Source organism: Artibeus jamaicensis, unplaced genomic scaffold (assembly GCF_021234435.1).
Source record: "Artibeus jamaicensis isolate MK-2021 breed Jamaican fruit bat unplaced genomic scaffold, CSHL_Jam_final scaffold_754, whole genome shotgun sequence".
NCBI lineage: Eukaryota > Metazoa > Chordata > Mammalia > Chiroptera > Phyllostomidae > Artibeus > Artibeus jamaicensis.
Window position 1 is genome coordinate 5,877,311 of NW_026522054.1, and position 23,510 is coordinate 5,900,820.

The window sequence follows — 23,510 nt, forward strand, 5'->3', positions numbered from 1 at the left end:
GTCTAAGCTGTGCAAAAGCCAAATCTCCACTTTTTGTGATATCCACATTCAGCCCACATTTCTCCTCGTGAGAAAAATGCCCTTGGTGTGACCTTTTCCAAATTATCTGCTTCTGCTGTGACGATTGCTTTCCCTCTCCAAATGACAGCCAATGAATCCCTGGCAGGGTGTAGAAATCAGAGGTCTTGCTGTCAAAGGCCCACTCCTGGGCAGGGCAGGGCTGTTTCGGGACTTTTGCAATCACACCGCCTGCCTGCTGTGTTCCTGACCTGTAGATGAGGCGGCAGTGGTGGTGGTGCATTTACAGGTGGGAATACAGGTGGGTCCCTTCTCTCCTCAGCCAGAGGCTTTAGGTTAACGTGTGAAAGGCAGACTCCAGCCAACGGTGCTGTCTGGTAGAGCTGGAAGGTGACTCTGTGCGTCTGGCTCTGTGCCTGCTTCCTGGTGCCAGGGCCGTCCTGGGCTCCTGAAGATTCTACATTGTTGGGTCTGGCTCAAGGATGGGCCAACCCTGAGAGGAAAGTCATTTGAGACCTGGGTTTCTGTGGGCAAACCCGTAGTGTTTGGCAAACCAGGGCTTCAGATGTGGCTCTCCATTTAGGGAAGTGACCATCATGCGGAGTCTTTCAGACTGAGACCTAGAGATTGCAGGGAAATGCAGTGGCACCCCAACTGCAGAGGCCAGTGGGCAGTTGTTTGGCATGGCCTTTAGTCTCCAGGGAACAACAGCTTCCTTGTACCCCATGGCCCTGCTGGCCTTAGGAGGCCTTCGTGGCCTTTTGTACCTGTTCTGTAGAAACCAGATTCAAAGCGTTACTGCTCTGGGTTGTGTCTTCACAGACTTGGGGGTTTCTTCTCTGCTCAAAGTTTGCTCCTGCACAGGCGGCTCCCCTCCTCACAGGCAGGGAGCCCGCAGCCTGGGCGGCCTCGAGCAAGTGAAGACTGGGACAGAGCTTAAGAGAAACATCTACATTGGATAAAACTCAGGCTTCTTTTCCAACGAACCAGATGAACAGGCTTGGAAGTGACGTGAGGGGGCCACAGGAGGAATTGGTTGGACTAAAAAACACTTGCTCTGGCCTACTTGTGTTCCATCCAAAAGATGTTTCTCAAAGGGAAGCTGCCAGTCTCTTAAACACCCCAGGAGCAGTGGTAGGAGAGCTGTAGGGCCCAGGAGGGGGCTGGGGGAGGAGACGTGTTTCTGCCAGAGAAACAAGCGACCACTTGGAGGGAAGTCTGCACCCTGATGCGCTCCCAAGAGCGGCCTTCGTGCCGGGTCCTGAGCACCGCGGGGACGGCTGTATGCACACCTCCTCTGGGGTGGCAGCGGTCCTCCCCACGACAGGCTAGCAGGCCCGCAGCTCAGGAGCGCAGCCAGGGCAAGTCCTTTGGGGAAGCACTTGGAGGGGATGTTGGAGGCAGGCGAGCCGGGGCAGGGTGGGCGGCCCGGACAACTGCCGGCGAGCCTCGAGGTCGCTCGTCACTGAGGTCCGACAGGCCATCCCACCTAACCCCGACAACTGGAAAGCGGATTTACGGCCTCTTGCACAGGGGGACACATCTGAGTGAGAGAAGGACAGTCCAGTCGGAAAGGGGACCTGGGGTTTGTCTCCAAGCACAGTCTCTCCTGGGATTAGATATTTACGGGGAAGAAGAGGGGCTGGCAAGCCTGGGGAACAGCCCGTTCTGCTTGAGGAGCTGCGCGCGCCCTGCGTCCCGGGATCCCCAAGGCCCCCAGGGCCAGCACCGCAGCTGGGTCTGGGTCCCCGCCCAGCTTCCCCACCCCTGGCGGGGAGCGCTGACACTCGAGCGCCAAGGGGCGGGCAGCATGGTGGCGGGGGCGGCAGGGCCAGGCCGACATTGGAAGGGGGGTGATGGATGGTGAGGGCGGGGCGCCGGGCGCCCGCCCCTGGCTAGGGGTAGGGGGACGGAGCTGCCTGGCTCACTGCTCCCGCCAGCGGAGCGAGGCTACCCTTTCTCCGCAGCGTGATTGATTTTCTGCTTTTCTTCTGAACTCTTCTAAGGAGAGGTTAGTGGTAACAGGCCGAGCTGGATGGTTGGGTATGGGGAGAGGAGCGGGACGATCAGCCCTGGGACTCTGGTCGACCCTTGCCTGCCTTCACTGCAGCTTGCCGCAGGTAAGGCATTGCCGCGGGAGAGCCCCCCGCCCCGCCCCCCAGCCCCATGTGTGTGTGGGGGGGGGGAGGGGGTCCCGTCTCCCATTTCCACGGGTCTCTGTTTCTCCCGCGCCCCGCAGAAGGCGTGATGGACGCCGTGGGGAAAGGGTGGGGGGCTATAGTGGCGCCTCACTGCAACCAGGCTGGACACGGGGGTCACTTGAGCTAGAGGTACCTGTGTGTGAACCTTTCAAAGACCAGAGACAAAGGTGCACAGACATGAGGGCGATGAAATCTGAGTGACAACGATGAGCTCAAGGGGAGCGTTCTGGGAGCAAAAATGTCCCAGAACGCCTTTTCTTTCAGGAGAAGCTCTTCAAAAAAACCCACAGGAAATGTGAATGGGTCCTTACGAGGATAAGATATTAACCATACATTTCTGAGTAATAAAGACTTAAGTCACATTGAATAGTAACATTTTAACAAACGTTTGCTAGTAGCTTTGGTGGTTGCTGCTCACAGACCCTAAGGACTGAGGCTGGGAAAGGACACACACAGGACAAGGGACAGTTAGAGGGACATGGACTCGGAGTTATTCCCACTCCATCTCTGGGTGGAGAAAGAGCCTCAGCCATTTCTAGAATTGTTCATTAAAAAATTACTGTTTCATGTCACCTTTGATCAGGTGTGTTAATATCACAAAGGAATGTAGTTCAAGTACAATGAGGAAAGGAAGTCATGGAGAGATTGGGAAACTTTTAACAAAAATTTCCATATCTTGCGAAACTCTCTGAACTTTGATTTTGACTAAGTGACCTCAACAAACCAGCTTCCTGGCAGTGCACTGAAATTCAGGCTCACACTCACCACCGCTCACGAGGCAGACTCACAACCCGCAGAGCACGGCTGGGACATTCGTGTTACTGCACCATCGGGGATGCCCAGCATGCTGCTGTCCCTGATCAGTGTCATTGTCACCTTGGGGGTCTCCCAGGCTCATGGACAAGGTAAGCTGGGCACAGACCTGCACACTCAGCTCCCTCCGACCTGCAACTTCTTCTCCTTCCTACTTGCACGTGTCTCTGGGTTTAATGAACTGACTGGTAGGGGCAGTGTGTATCGTGACATCAAAGAATAACTTGTAGGAAGATTATGGTATATTCATTTCCAGGGAGAATAAATAAGTAGTTTTCTGTCTTCTGAGTTCCACAGTAGGAAAGCATCTCTACAGATATTAGAGTCAGGTGAATATGCTCTTGAAAACTTGACTGGAAAGTGGGTGACAGAAAAGCTAGATGATACCCCAAAATGTCTGGGGGAGTCTCCCAACATTCTCTGTACTGTCATGGACTTGACTCTTCTCCTGAGCAGTGGTTTCTGCATTATCCACCTGTCCTTTTTCTTTTCAGAACTGACATGTGATCCTCCAACTATTGCCAACAGCCACTACATTCCTGACAGGACCAAACACAGACGTGGAGGATGAGAATCACATACCAGTGTACAATGGCTTTTATCCATACACCCAAGGAAGCACATCAAAATGCACCGAAATGGGCTGGGCACCCCCTCCAAAGTGCACCCGTAAGTTCCACTCACATCATAATCTGCCCTAATTCTGAAATTACTTCTGTTGAACACCTAATGTAATGGGGACACATTCAATCACCACACTTCCACTACAGAGAACGTAATGCAGGGGATTGCAGACGCATTCTCGGCTGTTCAAAGTAGCCAATTCAAATGAGGATCAAAATGCTCATATATCTTAACTGAAACCTTCTAATTTTGCTACTCCAGTGTTAAATAGTGTGGGCATGTATAATTGTTTCTCACAATGACATATTCTTACATCGAACTAAAACATTGGCTAAGACGCTCACATTCACATCTAAAGTATATTACTTATTTACTCCTGTGTAAAAATTTACCCCAAAATACTAACTGAGAACAACCACTCTCTCATGACTCAGGGTCACAGAGTCAACACTAGGGTTACTGTTCAGCCCCCAAGTTTCCTGTCACTCTCTGGGTGGCACTGGGACACTGGCCCAGAGTGTGGGCCTCAGACTGGGTCCAGCTGGGACTGGCTTCCAAGTGGGCACCTCCCTGGTGGTGCAGGGGCCCCAGGGCCTTAACATCTGGCATCTCCATAGGAGCCTCAGTGGCACTAATGTCCCCAGGGTGAGTGATCTGAGACACAGGAAGGACACCTCTGTGCACTCTATGACCTGCTCACACATTGTCACCTCAGCCATTTGTACCTTTATAAGAGGGTCCTAAGTCCAGCCCACACTCACAGGTGAGGGCAATGGGCATCTTCTCTGAGGGAGGAGAGTGGGAGACACAGTTGATTTTCTGACACCACCACATGTCACAAAGTGCCAACTCAGGTCAGCAGGGCATTTATTTCTGGGGAGGTTTCTTTGGCCCCTTTCCAAGAGCTTTCTGCCTCGGCCTTCACGTTCCTCTTGCTCACGTATCAGTTCCTTGTAGAGGCGTCCACACTGTAGCTGGACACTCCATGAGTGAAAAAATGAAACTATGCAAATAGGAGGTCAATGGCTTCAGTGTCAGTTCAGGACAAATGTCCACATCAGTGTGACACTGTGAAGCCCTTAGAGAGGATGCTGGCATCACCGTGACACAGACTCAGTGAGTGTGACCACCACAAGGAGCGTGTCTGTGTACTCACCAGACAGAACTGCCAGGCAGCACTGTGCTGTTTCAGTGAACAACAGACTGACTCCGCGTGTGCGCATGTCGGGAAGTGACCAGAAACAGGTGTCCTTTACATCATCTGAGTTTACAACCTTTCTTGTCCTGGAAACCCTAATGCAATGAGGATAACTATGTTAATGTTATAATTCATCAGGGAAACCTTTAATCTCTCATTAGATTCTATTAAATTGAAACATTATTGATACTTTTTTGTTTTATTTCAAGATAAGCCATGTGAATACCCAGAAATAAAGCATGGGAAACTATACCGGGCACGCAGGTTCAGAATACTTTTCCCAGTCACCGTGGGACAATGGTATTACTATTCCTGTAGTGGCAGCTATGTGACGCCTACAGAACGCTACTGGGATTATATTACTTGCACACCAGACGGATGGTCACCTGATGTTCCCTGCCTCAGTAAGTAAACCCCTTCCTCCTTGTGCACATGAGGCCACTTCACAGGGGGGCCAGGGGGCATTAAGCAAGTGAGAACGACCAAGCTGTGCGCCCAGACTAAGGTGGAGGGCTGAGTTCTGTGAGCAGGAAGACCAATGTAGGTTGTTTGTTTTATGAGAGGTTCTTCATTAAAAACATGAGAGATAAAAACAGAGTCTGCAAAAATGCCTGTATCATTTCTACATATTATAATAGTGAACTGCAGATAATTATGTTTAATATTATATTTCATAAAAATATTTGATAGCAGCTTTAGTATTTCTTATTCTATATGTTATTATTGTATGCTTATGCATTCTAATTTAAATATGAGGACACATTTTAATTTCTCATTTGACCAATTGTTGGGGGTTTTTCATTATCATTTTATCATTCTTAGGAAAATGTGTTTTCAATTACCTGGAGAATGGACATGATCCGAGGTACGAACAAAAGTATTCACAGGGTCAGTCTGTTAGAGTTACCTGCCATCCTGGTTACAGTCTCCCAAACCAGCGGAGCACGATGACGTGTACGGAGAACGGCTGGTCCCCTCCTCCCAAATGCATCCGTGTCGGTAAGAAAACGGGTCTGAGATCCAGGCTGTTCGTCATCTTCTAAGACTTACATGTAATCACTGTGGAAGAAAGTTTACATCAGCTTCTTGTTTTGTCAATGGACTTACTTGCTTTTATTTTTTCAAGTGTGTATAAGGGGAAATGCCAGTTCCTTGACATATCAATAGCATGATAAAGACGCCTATTGGTAGACATTAATTTTAGGAAACCACTCAAAGACCACAGAGAGGAAACCTGCCAGAAGAAGGTCTCCTTGCTGCATTATCCATAGTAAGGCCTTGCACCTACAATTGTCAACTCTGCTTCCCTCCAGAACATTGTGACATGCCGCTATTTGAGAATGCCACAGCCATCATCACTGGAAAAGTGTTTAGGCCCAATGACACGCTGGACTACCAGTGCCTGGATGGGTATGAAACCAGAGATGGACACACCAAGGGCTCCATGGTGTGTGGCAAGGACGGCTGGTCCCACCTGCCAAGCTGCTTCAGTAAGTATTTTCATTGTGGTGTTTCCCATGTCAAGACAAGTCAGTTGAAACGTGGAGCTCATTTGAGGGAGATTCTCTCCCCCACATTTAAGTCACAGGTTCACAATGCAGGAGGGACTTCAGGGTCCTGTGGGGCTTCATGTACATAGTCTCCAATAAGACCAGAATTTTCCCTCAACACTGAAAATGCTGTTTTTTAGAATCTGCAGAAAAGTGCGGGCCTCCACCAGCTGTTAGCAATGGAGACATCACCTCCTTCCCACTGGCTGCCTACCCTCCAGGGTCTAGAGTTGAATACAAATGCCAGGCCTACTATGAACTTTGGGGTCCTAAATATGCAACCTGCATTGATGCTAAGTGGTCCAAACCCCCAAAATGTCTAGGTAAGTTCTGCATATTCTTTCATACCCTGAGAATTTACAGAAATGTTTCAGAGCTCATTCACAGTCTAGCATTATTCCTGCAGTGGGTTCTAGAACTGTGTGATCAGACAGCTGTCCTGTTGGATGCTGGACATTCTCACTCCCACGTACAAGGCCAGATGCTTCAAAAGTTCCTATGTAAGCAATGACATAGTTTTTTTTAACACAGGAATGTTCAGATATGCTGATTTTTTGCCTTCTTCAGTGCGTTTATTGGGATGACTTGGTTAATAAAATTATACAGGTTTCAGGTGTACAATTCTACAACACTTCATCTACTGATTACATTCTGTCTCACAACCTTCAGTCAGCCTCCACCCATCACCATTCATCCTCCAATCACCACATTGTACCTCCCCTCACCCCCTATCCCGGCAATCACCATGCTGTTGTCCATGTCCATGAGTCCACCCAGCCCCCACCCCCTCCCCTCTGACAGCTGCCAGTCTGTAATCTGTATTTATGAGTCTGTCTTTCCTTTGTGCATTTGTTTGGTTCATTAGATTCCACATATGAGTGAAATCATATGGTACTTGTCTCTGTCTGACTGGCTTTTTCACTTAGCCTAATGCTCTTCTGGTCCATCTGTGCTCTCACAAAAGGTAGGATTTCCTTCTTTTATACAGCTGAGTAGTATTCCATTGCGTAAATGTACCACTGCTTTTTTTTATCCATTCATCTACTGATGGACATTTGGGCTGCTTCCAAATCTTGGCTATTGCAAATCACTCTGTTAGGAACTTAGAGGTGTATGTATCCTTTGAGTTAGTGTTTGGATTCTTTGGATAAAGACTGGAAAGAGGTATTATTGGGACTTAAGGCTGTTTTCTTTTTCATTCTTTGAGGTACCTCCATACTGTTTTTCACAGCAGTGCACCAGTCTGCATTCCCACCAACAGTGCAGAACGGTTCCCTTTCCTCCACCTCCTCCCCAGCACTTCCTGCTTGTTGATTTGTTAATGACAGGAATTCAGACAGGTGTGAGGTGATATTTCTAGGGAAGCAATTCCAGTCACAATTGCTTCAAAAATTGTAAATGGAATGTACAAGACCTGTATTCAGAAATTATAATTGTGTTCATACAGCTGAGTAGTATTCCACTGTGTAAATGTACCACAGCCTTTTTATCCAGCCACCTGCTGACGAGCTCTTGGGTGGTTTCCAATTCTCAGCTATTATACATAATATTATTATGAACATGGTGGTGTATGTATACCACTCGGCTTTTGAATTAGTGTTCGATGTTTAGTTTCTTTGGAATAATTCCCAGAGGTGGCATCACTGGGTCATAAGGCTGTATGACCTTTCAATTTTGGAGGTATCTCCATTCTGCTTTGCACAGCGGTGCACCAGTCTGCATTCCCACCTGCAGTGCATGAGGGTTCCCTTTCCTCCACCTCCTCCCCAGCACTTCTTTTTGATTTATTGATGATGGGCATTTGGACAGGGGTGAGGGGATATCTCCAAAGCAGCAACCCCATTTACAATTGTCCGAAGTTAAAATACCTGGGAATATATTTAACCAAAGGGAGGAAAGACCTATATTCGGAAACATATAAGTCTTTGTGGAACTAAATTGAAGAAAACACAAATAAGAGGAGGCATATACCATGGAACAGAATAGAGCCCCCTAACAAACTCACACCTTTATACTCGATTAGTATCTGAAAAGGAGGCAAAACACACACCGATGCTGATCCCTTAACTGACGCTCCTGTGGGCCAGACCACACTCACTATCCCCCAAGTATGTGTCCCCTTCTGTGGCACTGCCAGCACGTTCAGTGCTCCTGGTGCTGGAAGGGGCAGAACTGGAGTCCAAATTCACTTACACCAGTCAGAAGAGTCTGGAAATGGCTCCTACCTCCATTTTGAAGTAAAAATGTATTGAGGTAATGAACAATTTCACTGAAATCTTGATGACGCATATTAATGTGTAAAGACATGACGTTTGAAAAATTCTCAAGTCAGTACAGTCACAAAAGATCTTTGTCACGTCATACGCTTCAAATTAGAACTTGGAGGATAGCATTTAATTATTCCACACAGTACCTCAATTTTAGATCACGAAGAGTTTTAAATGGCTTCCTCCTACATGATGGCTTCTCAATGAATTGTTTGCAAGTGGATTTCAAAAATAAATTCCTGAATCGTGTAGAATATTCTACATGACCGTGTAAGATTCTGTAGTAAATGTTTATGTACTGCTTAATATTTTATGTTCATTGTTTTTTTACCTTCAGATGCATGTGTAATATCAAAAGAAATGATGGAAAAACATAACATACAGTTAAAATGGAGACAGGACAAAAAACTTTATTCGAAAACAGGTGACACTGTTGAATTCATCTGTCGTTCTGGATACCGTGAGAAGTCCCCAGGTTCTGAATTCCGAGTAACGTGTCAGGAAGGCAAACTGATGTATCCCACTTGTGAATAAAATGTAGTTATACTGCAGTCTGAAAATTAAAATACATTCATTTAGAATTTTTTGTCATTAAATCCAATTCTTCTCATTTTTTCAAGTTTAGTTTACCTCATGTTCATTCATGAGTGAGAATTTGTGGTAAATATTATGTGGAAGATGTCATTGTAATCTGGAAGACCAGTTCATCACTCTGAAAAGGATCTCATTAAAATGTGGCAAACCACGATACTGTGTGTTCTGTTTGTGAAACATCCGTGGTGAGAAATCACAGCCATCTCTTCACGGCCCACTTGCACCCAGCCACTCCCCTAACTTCTCCAACGCTTTGTCTAAAAGTTCTGAGGCCATTTGAGACTCTTGTTGCAGAGGAAATGGGAAAAATGCTTGTCTCCATCTTCAAAATATAATCAGTTCACAAACACGTGAAAACCAAATTATGTTACACCTGTGTTGTTGGGAAGATGCCAGCGGTTATTACCTGCCCTGGCAAAATACACACCAGAGATGGTGACAGGCATGATCTTCTGCACTGTCTCCCCACTGCATACATGCACTCAGACACGTCACACGGAGCAGGTGGAGTCCAATTCAGGGCATGACTGAGGGGACAGCAGCACGCACACCAATGAAAACTCAGCATCAGTATAAACACATTCACATGTCCTCGCAACATGGTGTGAACAGTGACTGTGCATGTACAGAGCAGAGACCGGCAGGAAGTGCAATGACACACTTACCACAGCTGTACCGGATGTAGACATAATGGGGGTAGGAGTTGGGGTTCACTTCCCATAGTCCCCCATGGAACAAATATCACCTTTGAACCAGGAAATATGTTAATTTAGGGTAAATACACATAAAAAGTAGGACGACACATGTTGAGAACTGAAAAAAGCTGTGCATGAAAATGGATGGATAGAGTATCATTTTCATGGTTTTACTGCTTTGAAGAGTTTTGCAAACTTTCAAACACCAGAGTCTGAAATATGATTTTTATGTTTGTATATTTCAAACACATAATTAATAAAAATAGGTTGAATATACATATTTTAGCTATGCAAAGTCAGTAATACTTTAGGATGAAAATAAAGATATAAATATTACATTTTGCTAAAGCATGGATGGACCTGAAGAGTGTCATGCAAAGTGAAATAAGCTGGTCAGAGGGACATGTCTCATAAACATTGGAAAACTTCACTCTGTGTAGAATCTAATAAACAAAATCGCCTAACAAGCTAGAAACACACACACAGACACACTGACAGCTGTCAGGGGGAGATTTCAGGGACTCACTGAAAACGATGACAAAATTAACAAACCATAAAAGAAAATAAAAACCCATAGACACGAACTGCAGTGTGGTGATGAGCAGAGGGAAGGGGGGCGGGGGAGATAGAAGAGGGTGAAGGGGGTACATGGGAGGGAAGGGGACTGTGGATAATAAACACACTACACAGTACAGACATGATGTACTATATAGCCTTGTATTCCTGAAATGTGCATAATATTATTAGGCAATGTCGCCCCAGGAAATTCAATAAAAGTTTAAAAATAAAAGTAAAGCTATAATGAATTAAGCTACAGATAACTGAAGTGGTACCTTGTTGCTCTGTGTTAAAACCAAACATGAAACATAGCTCCAATGAGGAGACCGCTGCCACCAAGGAGCCGGGATATGGAATCCGAGTCACCGGGGGCAGCCAGCTCCCTGTCACGTGCAGGGACGTGTCCCTTTGCTATCAATGCTGGTGTCTGTGCACATAGTGCTTCTCCTGGTCTGTTACCCAATAGTCGTGGCACCTGTCACACTCGGTTTTCATCAATTATTGCATTGGTGGCCACAAAATAGTGATTTCACAGATCAGTCCTATCGTCCTTCTGCGTTCATCCACTGTGCCTCCTGCACAGAGGTAAGTGTTGCTTCACCAACGCTGCATGAGTTCAACCTCCACCTGAAAAGATGTGGCTAATCATTAGGTTTGTCCTCCAATCTCCAATTTTTGGAGCAAGAATTTGTGTCCTTCCATGATGGGTTGAAAGATTTGGTGTTCTTTTTTAAAAATGCTGTATGTATCAGCAAAAATTCATTGTTTAATAATCTATTTGTCATATTCGGTCATATTTGTTTTTCCAATAGCAGCCTGGGTGACCCCAGTCTTGGCGAGGGGCTGTCTCCCAAACCGCATTCTTGGAGCTTTGGCTGAATCCCCACTTACTCTTTCAGCCTTTCTGTTCTTAGCACAGCATGTTGTACCATGTTCAGCGTGTACATCTCCCGCCAATTGCTCGCGTGTGCACACACATGCTTGCAAGAGCCTCTGATGTCTTGTTTAAATCTGCAAATAGCATTTAGAACCCAAGAACTGTGTGCCACTGGTGCCTCGTGGGCGTGTCCAAGAGTCCGGAAGTGTTTTTACTGCCTCTTGATGGTCAGATCTTTGAAATCAAAATAAAATTACAATGCATTGCAAGGACTGACAATATACCCGTAGCAACGGGCAAATACATTTTTACCGGCACAATACACTCTCCTACAAAGAACTCATCTTGGTCTCGAACGGCACACGTAACAGAGTGTTGTCACAAGACAATGAAGAAAATACCGTCACAAGAATGGACAACAACCGAGTCCCCGTGGCAAGCGCAGTACCTGGCATCCAGAAGGGGCTCAGTGAACCCTTCCCCCACACTGACATAAACATGCACCTGTGTGCTTGTGCACTCAGTGTAAACTAACATTCAGCATGCACTGACTCTTAGATTGTCATAAGGTCGTGGACTGCCACAGGAAGCACTTTCCCACCTCCCACCCACGACCCTGCCCCTTTGGCTTTGTCCATGTGTCCTTTGTACATGCTCCATGATGGACGCTCTCCTGTATTCCCCCCATGATCCATCTCCTCCCCCTTCTGGTCACTGTCAGTTTGTTCTTTATTTCTTTGTCTGTGGTTATATTTTCTTACATTTTGGTTTTGTCAGATAGGTTCCACTAGTAGCTGAGGTCATTTGGTATTTCTCTTTCACTACCTGGCTTATTTCACTTAGCATAATGCTTTCCAGTTCCATCCATGCCGGGGTCCAGCCTCAGGAGGGTCCAGGGTCCCAGAAGGATGGACGGTGCAGGCAACGAATGAAGAGTTAGACACCCGATTGGATGCCAGAGAACAGCCAGCCTCTGTGGGTCTGACTGAACTCGTAGAATTTGACTTAGGCTTTATTTTTATAGAGATTGTTGTATAACATTGAAGGTACAGGTGCATGGTGTGATCAGTTAAGCAGAAAAAAACAATACAGAGGTCACCAGGAAAAGTACAAGCATTTCCATAGCTTCAGTTATGTTAAACAACAGTTGTTTTTACCAGGAGAACCATTAATCAGACAATTTGAAATAGCTCCAAGTACAGAGTTTGAATGTCTTATTGTTTATTAAAGGTCTTAGAATTTAACGTGGGGCAAAAGGATATGCTAGACTGAGCAGAGGTTAGGAAATTCATTATAAGGCCTTTGTATTGTCTAACTTAGCTATCTATCTTTCTGTCCAAAATGTTTCTTTATGTAATAGGGACTCTAACTCCTTGGTAATTGTTTGTACATACTTAGTCTGTAGTAGCTAACCAGCTTCTCCTGTTTCTTTGCCTGTGTACTTCTAATTAATACATATTCCTGTCCAAGGTAGAGGAGGGGCTGTTACTCCATCAACTTTTCAATATTCAGGAGCTACTTCATTAGGGGGGACTTCATTCTCTGGCCAAGAAATTATTTTGTACAACTTCATTGGAATTATGCAAATTATTGGACTTGAAATGCAGGTGTCTAAAAATCCCACCACCTATTAATTGGAAAGACAAACATGCGAAGACAAGAAATCCAGCCACAGTTTCCTCTGCTGTGCAGATGCATCCCATCCATCCCAACTGTGTCAAGGGATGGCTGTTGGTCAGCTCCCGACACATCCATGTTGCCGTGAACTTGGAGCTTTTGTGGTCACTGCCAGCTGAATGGGAAATGCAGAGTGAAGAGCAGGACCACATAGAGCAGGTCCACACACCTCCCCTGGACACAAGCTCACAGGGGTGGGTGCCGTGCACACCACAGACAGAGGTCAAGGCTTCAGAGTCACGCGTGCCAGGGTCCACACTCATCGTCCCCCTGCTAAGCTCCGTGACCTTGGACAGTGTGACTGAACTGGCCTTGTCCCAGTCTCCTAGTGTGTGACTAGCAGTAGCTGCCCCATGAAGGAGCTAGAGGATGTCACAGGAAGTGCCAAGGACAGTACTTAGCCCACGTTAATAAATATGAGGCATTGAGATTACGTCATCACCTTTTGTTGTCCTCAACCATTCATTAGCTCAGAGCTTTCTTAGTCCACAATAAAAAAAGATTATTCACTGTTTATTTATTTGTCTACTTTCAGATCCTTGTATTATATCAGAAGAAATCCTCGGCGAAAATAACATACAGTTGAAAGGTTAAGAGGACAAGATGTACTATGCAAAAACAGGGGAAGTCATTGAATTTACGTGTAAATCGGGACACGGTGCAGTGACGTCAGGGCAGTCATTTCAACCCATGTGTAGGGAAGGGATAGTGAAGTTGCCCAGATGTGAATGAAGGAGGTTTCACCTGCCACCGACACTGCCTCAACCTTGCTACAAATCTCAGACATGTCCTGCTCTTTTCTACTTTATTTCAGGGAAATCAATACAATATGGTCGTCTGAACTTTCAACCTGATCTTCTCCCAAAGGTGCTAAAATACACTATGTCAGCATTTACACTTGTGCCAAGACAATCATTATTCATCATTTTGGGGCTGGACTACTTGTCTACAGATTATTGAACTCATTGTGGATAAGAGTGTGGCTTTGTGCATCTTGGATTGGAGGTTTAACAGTCAAAACATGTGAGGTTAGAATTTACTGGGGGAACTAACACTGGGATGAAAACGTTAGATGGGAAAAGAGTGAGTGAAAATGGGCCTGTCACTTTGTCCCCTTACCGTCATCAGCTGGGGTGTCCCTGGACCAGGGGAAGAGTTTCTGGGGGTGAAACAGATCCATCCTTTGTCCTGTTCCCTGTGTGTGGTCGGAACTGTGTCACAGTGTGTCACAGTGTCGGGAGTTGCTCTTCTATTTGACACAGCAATACCTTATTTGAAAGTTGCAAATCTTATACTAGCTAGTCATAGAACAATGTATTTGATGCAAAGTAAATATAGGAACTGAATTTTTATTTTCTTGATGCTTATTCTAAAAGCATATACAAAACTGTTGAAGTTCCTGTCAAATTGAACCCTATTTAATAAGCAGTCTCCAATTTAGTTAGGGTGAGACTTCACATCCCCCCTTTTCTATTGTAAGCCTTGAATACAGTGCACCTTTAATGACAAGGGACCTCAAAGCGCATTAGTTAAGAACATCTCGATGCCCAGGATGAACTGAAAGTCTTGTGCTCTGTGTTGTGGTCTATTAAGGGTTTACCAGAAATCAGTGCTTTTCTATGGACAAGAAAGTGCAGAGGTCGAGTGGGGTCCAGATACAGAGGTTGGTGCCCACAGACCCTAAGGACTGAGGCTGGGTGAGGTCACGTACAGGACAAGGAAAGTTACACGGACGTAGACTCGGAGTTATTCCCACGCCATCTCTGGGTGGAGAAAGAACCTCGCCCATTTCAAGAGTTGTTTAATTTTAATTATTTTTAATATCACTGTTGGATCAGGTGTGGTACGATTTCTATGGAAATTTGCACAAGTACAAGGAGGAAGTAAAGTCAAGAAATAATTGTGAAATGATTAACCAAAATTTACAGATCTTGCAAAACTCTCTGAAATTTGATATTCACTAAGTGAAATGAACATCCTGGCAGTGCCCTTAAATTCAGGGTCACATTAACCATCACTCACAACCCGCAGAGCACAGTGGGGACATTTGTGTTACTGCACCATCGGGGATGCCCAGCATGCTGCTGTCCCTGATCAGTGTCATTGTCACCTTGGGGGTCTCCCGGGCTCATGGACGAGGTAAGCTGGACACAGAGCTGCACACTCAGCTCCCTCCGACCTGCAACTTCTTCTCCTTCCTACTTGCACGTGTCTCTGGGTTTAATGAATGGACTCGTAGGGACAGTGTGTATTGTGACATCAGAGAATAACTTGTAGGATGATTATCATATATTAATTTCCAGGGAAAATAAAATAAATAGTTTTCTCTCTACTGTCTTCTACAGACTGAATGCCTATTCACAGATATTAGAGTCATGTGAATGTGCTCATGGAAACTTGACTGGAAAATGGGTCACAGAAAAGCTAGATGATACCCCAAAATGTCTGGGGGAATCTAACAACATTTGCTCTGTTCTCATGGACTTGACTCTTCCTGGGCAGTGGTTTCTGCATCACCCACCTGTCCTTTCTCCTTTCAGAAACAACCTGTGACCCTCCAGCTATTGCTCACGGTCTCTACACACCGAATGAGACCAAGTACAGACTGGAAGATGTGATCACGTACCGCTGTGACAATGGCTTTTATCCCTCATCCCGAGGAAATGAGACAAGATGCACTGATGGAGGCTGGGTACCTCCTCCAAGATGCAGTGGTAAGTTCCGTTAAAATCATGACCTGCTTCCTATTTCTGAAATTACTACTCTTAAACACAAAAATGGGGACGTAATAACTCATCGTTATTGACTTACTGGGGGTTTAAAGCTGAGGGTTTCCTAACATTCTTTGCTTTTCAAAGTAGCCAGTTTTAAAAAGGATAAAATCATATAATTAGAATTGAAAATTTTAGGTTTTCTATTCCATATTAAATATGTGCATTTATGTATACTTATTTTTGTAAATGATATACTTCTAGTACCTGAACTAAAACATCAGCTAAGGCTCATATTGTCTAAAAACAAGTATATTAGTTATTTATTGCTTTGTGAAATTTTCCACATAAGATACTGACTGAGAACAACCACCTTTTCATTCGGGGTCACGGGGTCAGCAGCTCAGCCCCCTAGTCCCAGTCACTCTCTGGTGGCAGTAGGACACTGGCCCAGGCTCTGGGCTGAGGGCTGGGTGCAGTGGGGACCAGGAGACTCAGGGCTTAACCACCCGGGGTCTCCATAGTATCCGCAGTGGGACTAAGTGCCCCCAAGGTGAGTGATCTGAGACACAAGAAGGACACCTCGATGCCATCTATGACCTGCTCACACACCATCACCTCAGCCATTTTTACCTTTACAAGAGGGTCCCTAAGTCCACTCACACTCAAGGGGATGGGCAGTGGGTCCTTCTCTGAGGAAGGAGAGTGGGAGACACAGTTGATTTTCCGACACCACCACATGTCACAAAGTGCCACTCAGGTCAGCAGGGCGTTTATTTCTGGGGAGGTTTCTTTGGCCCCTTTCCAAGAGCTTTCTGCCTCGGCCTTTACATTCCTCTTACTCACGTATCAGTTCCCTGAAGAGACGTCCACGCTCCAGCTGGACACTCCATGAGTGAAAAAACAAAATGATGCTAATTGGAGGTCAATGGCTTCAGTGTTAGCTCAGGACAAACGTCCACATCAATGTGACACTGTGAAGCCCTTAGAGAGGATGCTGGCATCACCGTGACACAGACTCAGTGAGCGTGACCGCCACAAGGAGCGTGTCTGTGTACTCACCAGACAGAACTGCCAGGCAGCACTGTGCTGTTTCAGTGAACAACAGACCGACTCCGCGTGTGCGCATGTCGGGAAGTGACCAGAAACAGGTGTTCTTTACATCATCTGAGTTTACAACCTTTCTTGTCCTGGAAACCCTAATGCAATGAGGATGACTATGTTAATAAGAGAATATATTTCATCTAGGAAACCACTTATCTCTCATTAGATTCTATTAAAGGAAAACATTATTTAAACTTTTTTTATTGCAAGTTAAACCATGTGAATTACCAGAAATAAAACATGGAGTCCTCTATGAGGAACAGAAAAACAGACCACACTTCCCAGTTGCCGTGGGACAATGGTATTACTATTCCTGTGACAACAACTATGTGACGCCAAGTCAAACGTACTGGGGTACAATTACTTGCACACCAGGCGGATGGTCACCTGACGTTCCCTGCCTCAGTAAGTAAACCCCTTCTTTCTTGTGAAGGTGGGGACACTTCGTGGGGGGGGGGCGGAATTAAACAAGTGATAAAGTCAAAGCTGTGTCCCCAAACTAAGGTGGAGGGCTGAGTTCTGTGAGCAGGAAGACCAGTGTAGGTCGCTTGTTTTATGAGAGGCTCTTCATCAAAGACATGAGGCAGAAAAAATAGACTCTACAAGAATATCTATGTCACTTATACATATTCTAATTTTGAAAACTACAGATAAATCTTATGTAATACTGACTTTTCTTTTTAAAAAAACTTTTGGTGGAGGGTTTAGTTTTCCTTAAACTCTGTCTTAGTGGGATGTTAATCAATCTCTGTTAAATATCCTGAAAAGTAATACATTTTAATGTATGACTTTCACCAAATTGATGGGGTTGTTTTCATTATCATTTTACCATTCTCAGGAAAGTGTGTTGTCAACAATTTGGAGCATGGACGTTCTCCACGTTATGGAGAGACGTATTTACAGGGTAAAACTGCAAACCTTATCTGCCACCCTGGTTATAGCCATGAAAGCGGGCAGAGCATCATCACATGCATGGAGAATGGCTGGTCCTCTCCTCTCTCCTGCCTCAGTAAGTACACTGCTCTCACATCCAACCAGTGATTTTCTGAGACCCTGACAAATCTCTGCAGAAAGCTTTCTGTAGCAAATCTCCAGCTCAACGCATTAACTTTTCTTTGCCTTGAAGACATGAACATGTTTCCATTCTAGTTGTGTCTAAATAGTTTTTAAATTTCGATCATGAGTAGATTATGTTACTTTACTGCATTAAACAACAGTAGGACTAGACCCCATGAATGTCATGAAAGGTTGTGAATTAAACAGATCAAAGTCACTTAAGTATTTGCATGGAAATCATGCTAATTTGCTCATTGAAGAGGGATTTAAAATATAGTAAAATTTTAAATAAATACAATGATTGCCCAAAGTCATATACATATCACAAACATTTCACATATAATATACGTGTATTAGTCCTGGGGTGTGATACATTCAGACACTAATACACCAGTTATAACTGACTTTCTCATTTTAAGTTGACAGCAGTCTGTAAGTTGTTTTGTGGGTGTTGTTTGAACATGAGAAAGTAAATTTAATGGAATTGTATTATAAACCCTGAGATACTAGAGCTGAACTTTAATGGGAGTCTTCTTCTACACCTACAGAGAAGCCGCGATCACTGAGTGTGGGTGGGAACTCAGAACCAGTGGGCCCGTCCCACGTGACAGCCAGGGGAACTAACGCTGTTCTTTCTCCTGCTTTCTCTACATGCGGAGGGGTCAGGACACCCACCAGTAATTCCCTCAGTGAATATGGTGGACTAAGAACATTTATAGGCATTAAACACTAAAACTGTTTTCAAGAGAAACTAAAGCTTATGCAACAGAATATAAGAAGAATAACTAAAAAATAACCAACAGCAAGAAGCCCGGGTTTCAGTGAGTGTGAGTGATGCTGTTCAGGACATGAGTTGACTCCTCACAGGAAACCACAGACCATCGCCCATGTGTGGGCGTCGTGCTGGAAGGCCCAGCAGGGAAGTTAACACAAAAGCCTTCAAACTATGAGGAGTCCCCATGGTCATTGGAAGGACGACTTTCAGAGTGAGATGATTTTCAAGTGAAATGACTTAACCAAGAAAGGAATTCTGTTTATTTGAGGCTAGCTGATGGCCAGTATAGCACAAACTGAGTGGGGAGGAGAAAAAGTGGTCCAAGTGAACTGGGAAGCACTGAGTGAAAAGTAACGGACCTGCAGGGGGAGGCCCTGCAGGGTTCCCGGTAGGGGAAGGGCAGCATCTGCCCTGATGGGCACCTGCCAGGAGGCTGCTCCCGGGACAATGGACTACTGTCCCCAGTGTGATAACCAGACAGTGGAACTATGGTACTTCAGGGGCACGAGTAGAAATGGGGATGCGAGGATGAGTGGGAGGAATCTGTGGAAGTGGTACCATCTTCATCTGATGATAGACGGCATGGGAGGAGATTCAGTAGGAATCTGTCTAATTATTTATAGAATGATCAAATCCCTGGGATTTAATTGACAAAGGCTTATTTCCCCCAATAAACTTCTGAGGTGAGAAGGAAGAGCAAAGTTGACCTGAGGTCATCTGGGTGCATACCTCTAAGCTTCCTTTCAGCCACTTGTGGTTCTCAATTCCATGGTCACCAAAGGGCAGTGAACTTGGGACTTTGGCTTGGTTTTGGGGCAGCAAGGAGGAGGCTAGAGACATAGGAGGGGCAGGGATGGAATGTTCTAGGACCAATCACATGTGAAATTTAACAGTCGCTGATGGATGACTTCACATGCAATATCCCACTGATATTAGGATTTCCATCCATCTTTTTTTCCATACCACATAATCACCAAGAACTGCTAATACATATTACTCAATACAACTTAGATAAGATAAATCTCCTAAACATTACCCTCAGTAAGAAATACTGAATACAATAATAAAGTTCATTATCTCAACATCAGCTAATGAGGTAGTTGACTTGCAAGATATCAATTCTTAATTTGCATAACATTGTTTTCCATTTCTTTGCTTGTCATGGGCTCTCTTTCATGAAAGCCTGTACCTTTGCACTTCATTTTGTGCTCAATTTGGATGAGTTTTCTACGATAACAATCACGTGGATGAGACGGTGCCCTGTGTGAATACGTGAATTGTGCATCCAACAACTCCAACTCTAACATACACGTTCCAAGTATGTCTGGTGCATCAGCACATACATTGCACCTTAATTCACAAACTCATTGTCCTTAAAATGATAACGTCATCATACTATGTCAGTGTAACTCAGTAGCATCCTGTGACATGCAGGTGAAAATGGATGTGACTAAATGTTCTCTCTATACATGTAGAGGTTTGAGTGACAGGAAAACGACCCACAGTGAAATCTGGAGTGGGATGCTCTGGAACAAAGTGACACTGAGTGTCAGAGCATTTTCCAGTGATACCTCACTGGTGTCACACACTGAGGGTAACCGTGACTTCTGCCTGAAGAAGGTCTCCTTGCTGCATTATTCATGGTATGGCCTTGCACCTACAATTGTCAACTCTGCTTCCCTCTAGAACATTGTGACATGCCGCTATTCGAGAATGCCACAGCCATCATCACTGGAAAAGCATTTAGACCCAATGACACGCTGGACTACCAGTGCCTGGATGGGTATGAAACCAGAGATGGAAACACCACGGGCTCCCTGCTGTGCGGGGAGGAGGGCTGGTCCCGCCTGCCAAGCTGCTTCAGTAAGTATTTTTGTTCCACTGTTTCCCTTGTCCAGACAAGTCTGTTGAAACATGGTGCTCATTGAGGGAGGTTCTGTCCCTCACTTTTAAGTCACGAGGTTACAGTGTAGGATGGACTTCAAGGTTCCCGTGAGGCTTCTGGTCTCCAATAAGACCAGAATTTTCCCTCAACCCTGAAAATGCTGTTTTTTAGAATCTACAGAAAAGTGTGGGCCTCCACCAGCTGTTGGCAATGCAGACATCACCTCCTTCCCACTGGCTGCCTACCCTCCAGGGTCTAGAGTTGAATACCAATGCCAGGCCTACTACGAACTTTGGGGTCCTAACTACGTAACCTGCAGTGATGCTAAGTGGTCCGAACCCCCAAAATGTCTAGGTAAGTTCTCCATATTCTTCCATCTCCTGAGAAAATTGTAGGAATGTTTCAGAGCTCATTCACAGTCTAGCATTCCTGCAGTGGGTTCTAGAACTGCGGTGTCAGACAGCTTTTCTGCCAGATGCTGGACATTCCCACTCCCATGTATAAGGCCAGATGCTTGAAGAGTTCCTATGTAAACAATGACATAGTTTTTTTTAACACAAGAATGTTCAGACATGCTGATTATTCTTCCCTTTTTTAATGCTTGTATTGGGATGACTTAGTTAATAAAATTATACAGGTTTCAGGTGTACAATTCTACAACACATCATCTGTACATACGTTATATTTCACAACCTTCAGTCAACCTCCATGCATCACAATTCATCCTCCCATCACCACATTGTACCTCCCCTCACCTCCCTCCCCTGCAATCGCCATGCTATTGTCCATGTCCATGAGTCCACCCAGCCCCTACCGCCTCCCCTCTGACAGCTGCCACTCTGTTCTCTGTATTCGTGGGTCTGCCTCCCCTTTGTTAGTTTATTTGGTTCATTACATTCCACATATGAGTGAAATCGTATGATACTTGTCTCTGTCTGACTGGCTTTTTCACTTAGCCTAATGCTCTTCTGGTCCATCTGTGCTCTCACAAAAGGTAGGATTTCCTTCTTTTATACAGCTGAGTAGTATTCCATAATGTAAATGTACCACAGCTCTTTTTATCCATTCTTCTACTTATGGACATTTGGGCTGCTTCCAAATCTTGGCTATCGTAAATCACATTGTTAGGAACTTAGAGGTATATGTATCCTTCGAATTAGTGTTTGGATTTTTTGGATAAAAACTGGAAAAAGGTATTACTGGGACTTAAGGCTGTTTTCTTTTTCATTTCAGTTCAGTGTAACTGAACTGGCCTTTCCTCAGTCTCCTAGTGTGTGACTAGCAGTAGCTGCCCCATGAAGGAGCTGGAGGATGTCACAGGAAGTGCCAAGGACAGTACTTAGCCCACGTTAATAAATATGAGCCATTGAGATTACGTCATCACCTTTTGTTGTCCTCAACCATTCATTAGTTCGGGGCTTTCTTAGTCCACAAATAAAATTATTCATTGTTTTATTTATTTTTCTACTTTCAGATCCATGTGTCATATGTGAAGAAATCCTCAATAAAAATAACATACAGCTGAAAGGGAAAGAAAACAAGACGTACTATGCAAAAACAGGGGAAGTCATTGAATTTACGTGTAAATCGGGGCACAGTGCAGTGACGTCAGGGCAGTCATTTCAACCCATGTGTCGGGAAGGGATAGTGAAGTTGCCCAGATGTGAATGAAGGAGGTTCCGCCTGCCACCGACACTGTCTCAACCTTGCTACAAATCTCCGACATGTCCTGCTCTTTTCTACTTTATTTCAGGGAAATCAGTACCACATGGTCGTCTGAACTTTCAACCTGATCTTCTCCCAAAGGTGTTAAAATAAACTATGTCAGCATTTACACTTGTGCCAAGACAATCATTATTCACCATTTCGGGGATTGGACTACTTGCCTAGAGATTATTGAACTCACTGTGGATAAGAGTGTGGCTTTGTGCATTTTGGATTGAAGGCTTAACAGTCAAATTATGTGAGCTTACAATTTACTGGGGGAACTAATATGGTGAAAACATTAGATGGGAAAAGAGTGAGTGAGAACAGGCCTGTCAGTCTGTCACCTTGCTGCGGTCAGCCAAGATGTCCCTGGACCAGGGGAGGAGTTTCTGGGGGTGAAACACATCCATCCTTTGTCCTGTTCCCCTGTGCATGGTCAGAACTTTGTCACAGTGTCAGGGAGTTGCTCTTCTATCTGACAAAAGCAATGCATTATTTGAAAGTTGCAAATCTTATAATATCTAGTCATACAACAATTTATTTGATGCAAAGTAAATATAGAAACTGAATATTTATTTTCTCGATGCTTATTGTGAAAGCATATAAAAACTCATTGAAGTTCCTGTCAAACTGAACCCTGTTTAATAACCAGTCTCCAATTTAGTTTGGGTGAGACTTCACATTTTCCCTTTTCTATTGTGAGCCTCTGAATACAGTATACCTTTAATGACAAGGGACCTCGAAGCACATTAGTTAAGAACATCTCGATCCCAGGATGCACTGAAACTCCTGTGCTCTGTGGTGTGGTATATTGTAGGGAACTGTCTTGTGCGGCATGGAAATGTAGCTGAGCCTCCACGTGGAAAATTAGTGGGCAGGGAGTGGCACGCAGGACCACACCCACAGAGAGGTTACCCTTGGGAAATCAGGCCTGCATTGTACCTAGACTGCTATGAGACTGGCTTTTGCTAAAACTCTTTCACCCTGAACTGAGGCAGCAAGGGCTTACTGCAACTTCCTAAAGTCTGTGCTAAACCTCCCAAGTATGGAGTGTAACCAGTTCAACCACTTTTCCCCTTCATCTGCAATATCCTTCTCTTTGAAGTAATTAATAGCATTCTTTACTTTGTTATCTGTGAAAGGTAATCCCCTGCAGTGAACGAGGGCCATCCTCCATGTAATGTACCCGGAAAAGCAATA

The 23,510-nt window shown here is 44.9% G+C and overlaps 1 protein-coding gene across 2 annotated transcripts; it reads left to right on the top strand.

Annotated features, from left to right (window-relative positions):
* The first annotated feature begins 1,935 nt into the window (after window positions 1-1,935).
* Window positions 1,936-22,427, top strand: LOC119035974 (complement factor H-related protein 4-like). Of its 2 annotated transcripts, XM_053659606.1 has the most exons (11): window positions 1,936-2,138; window positions 2,947-3,124; window positions 5,064-5,258; window positions 5,677-5,853; window positions 6,168-6,344; window positions 6,545-6,727; window positions 17,098-17,292; window positions 17,726-17,896; window positions 20,405-20,581; window positions 20,775-20,957; window positions 22,078-22,427. In XM_053659606.1, the coding sequence occupies exons 1-11, from the start codon at window positions 2,064-2,066 to the stop codon at window positions 22,272-22,274; spliced, it is 1,908 nt and encodes a 635-aa protein (XP_053515581.1). In that variant the 5' UTR covers window positions 1,936-2,063; the 3' UTR covers window positions 22,275-22,427. The 2 variants fall into 2 exon arrangements, with proteins under 2 accessions (XP_053515581.1, XP_053515580.1); XM_053659605.1 differs by lacking the exons at window positions 5,064-5,258; window positions 5,677-5,853; window positions 6,168-6,344; window positions 6,545-6,727 and adding an exon at window positions 15,613-15,786 and having other exon boundaries at window positions 1,940-2,138; window positions 22,078-22,425.
* Window positions 22,428-23,510: the final 1,083 nt, after the last annotated feature.

What these genes read in the sequence shown, in the direction of transcription:
- LOC119035974 (XM_053659606.1), top strand. Translation starts at nt 2,064, where the DNA reads ATGGGGAGAGGAGCGGGACGATCAGCCCTGGGACTCTGGTCGACCCTT. An exon ending in TTCACTGCAGCTTGCCGCAG is followed by an intron (nt 2,139 to 2,946) that starts GTAAGGCATTGC and finishes TCAACAAACCAG; the next exon opens with CTTCCTGGCAGTGCACTGAA. An exon ending in CGAACCCCCAAAATGTCTAG is followed by an intron (nt 20,958 to 22,077) that starts GTAAGTTCTCCA and finishes TTCTACTTTCAG; the next exon opens with ATCCATGTGTCATATGTGAA.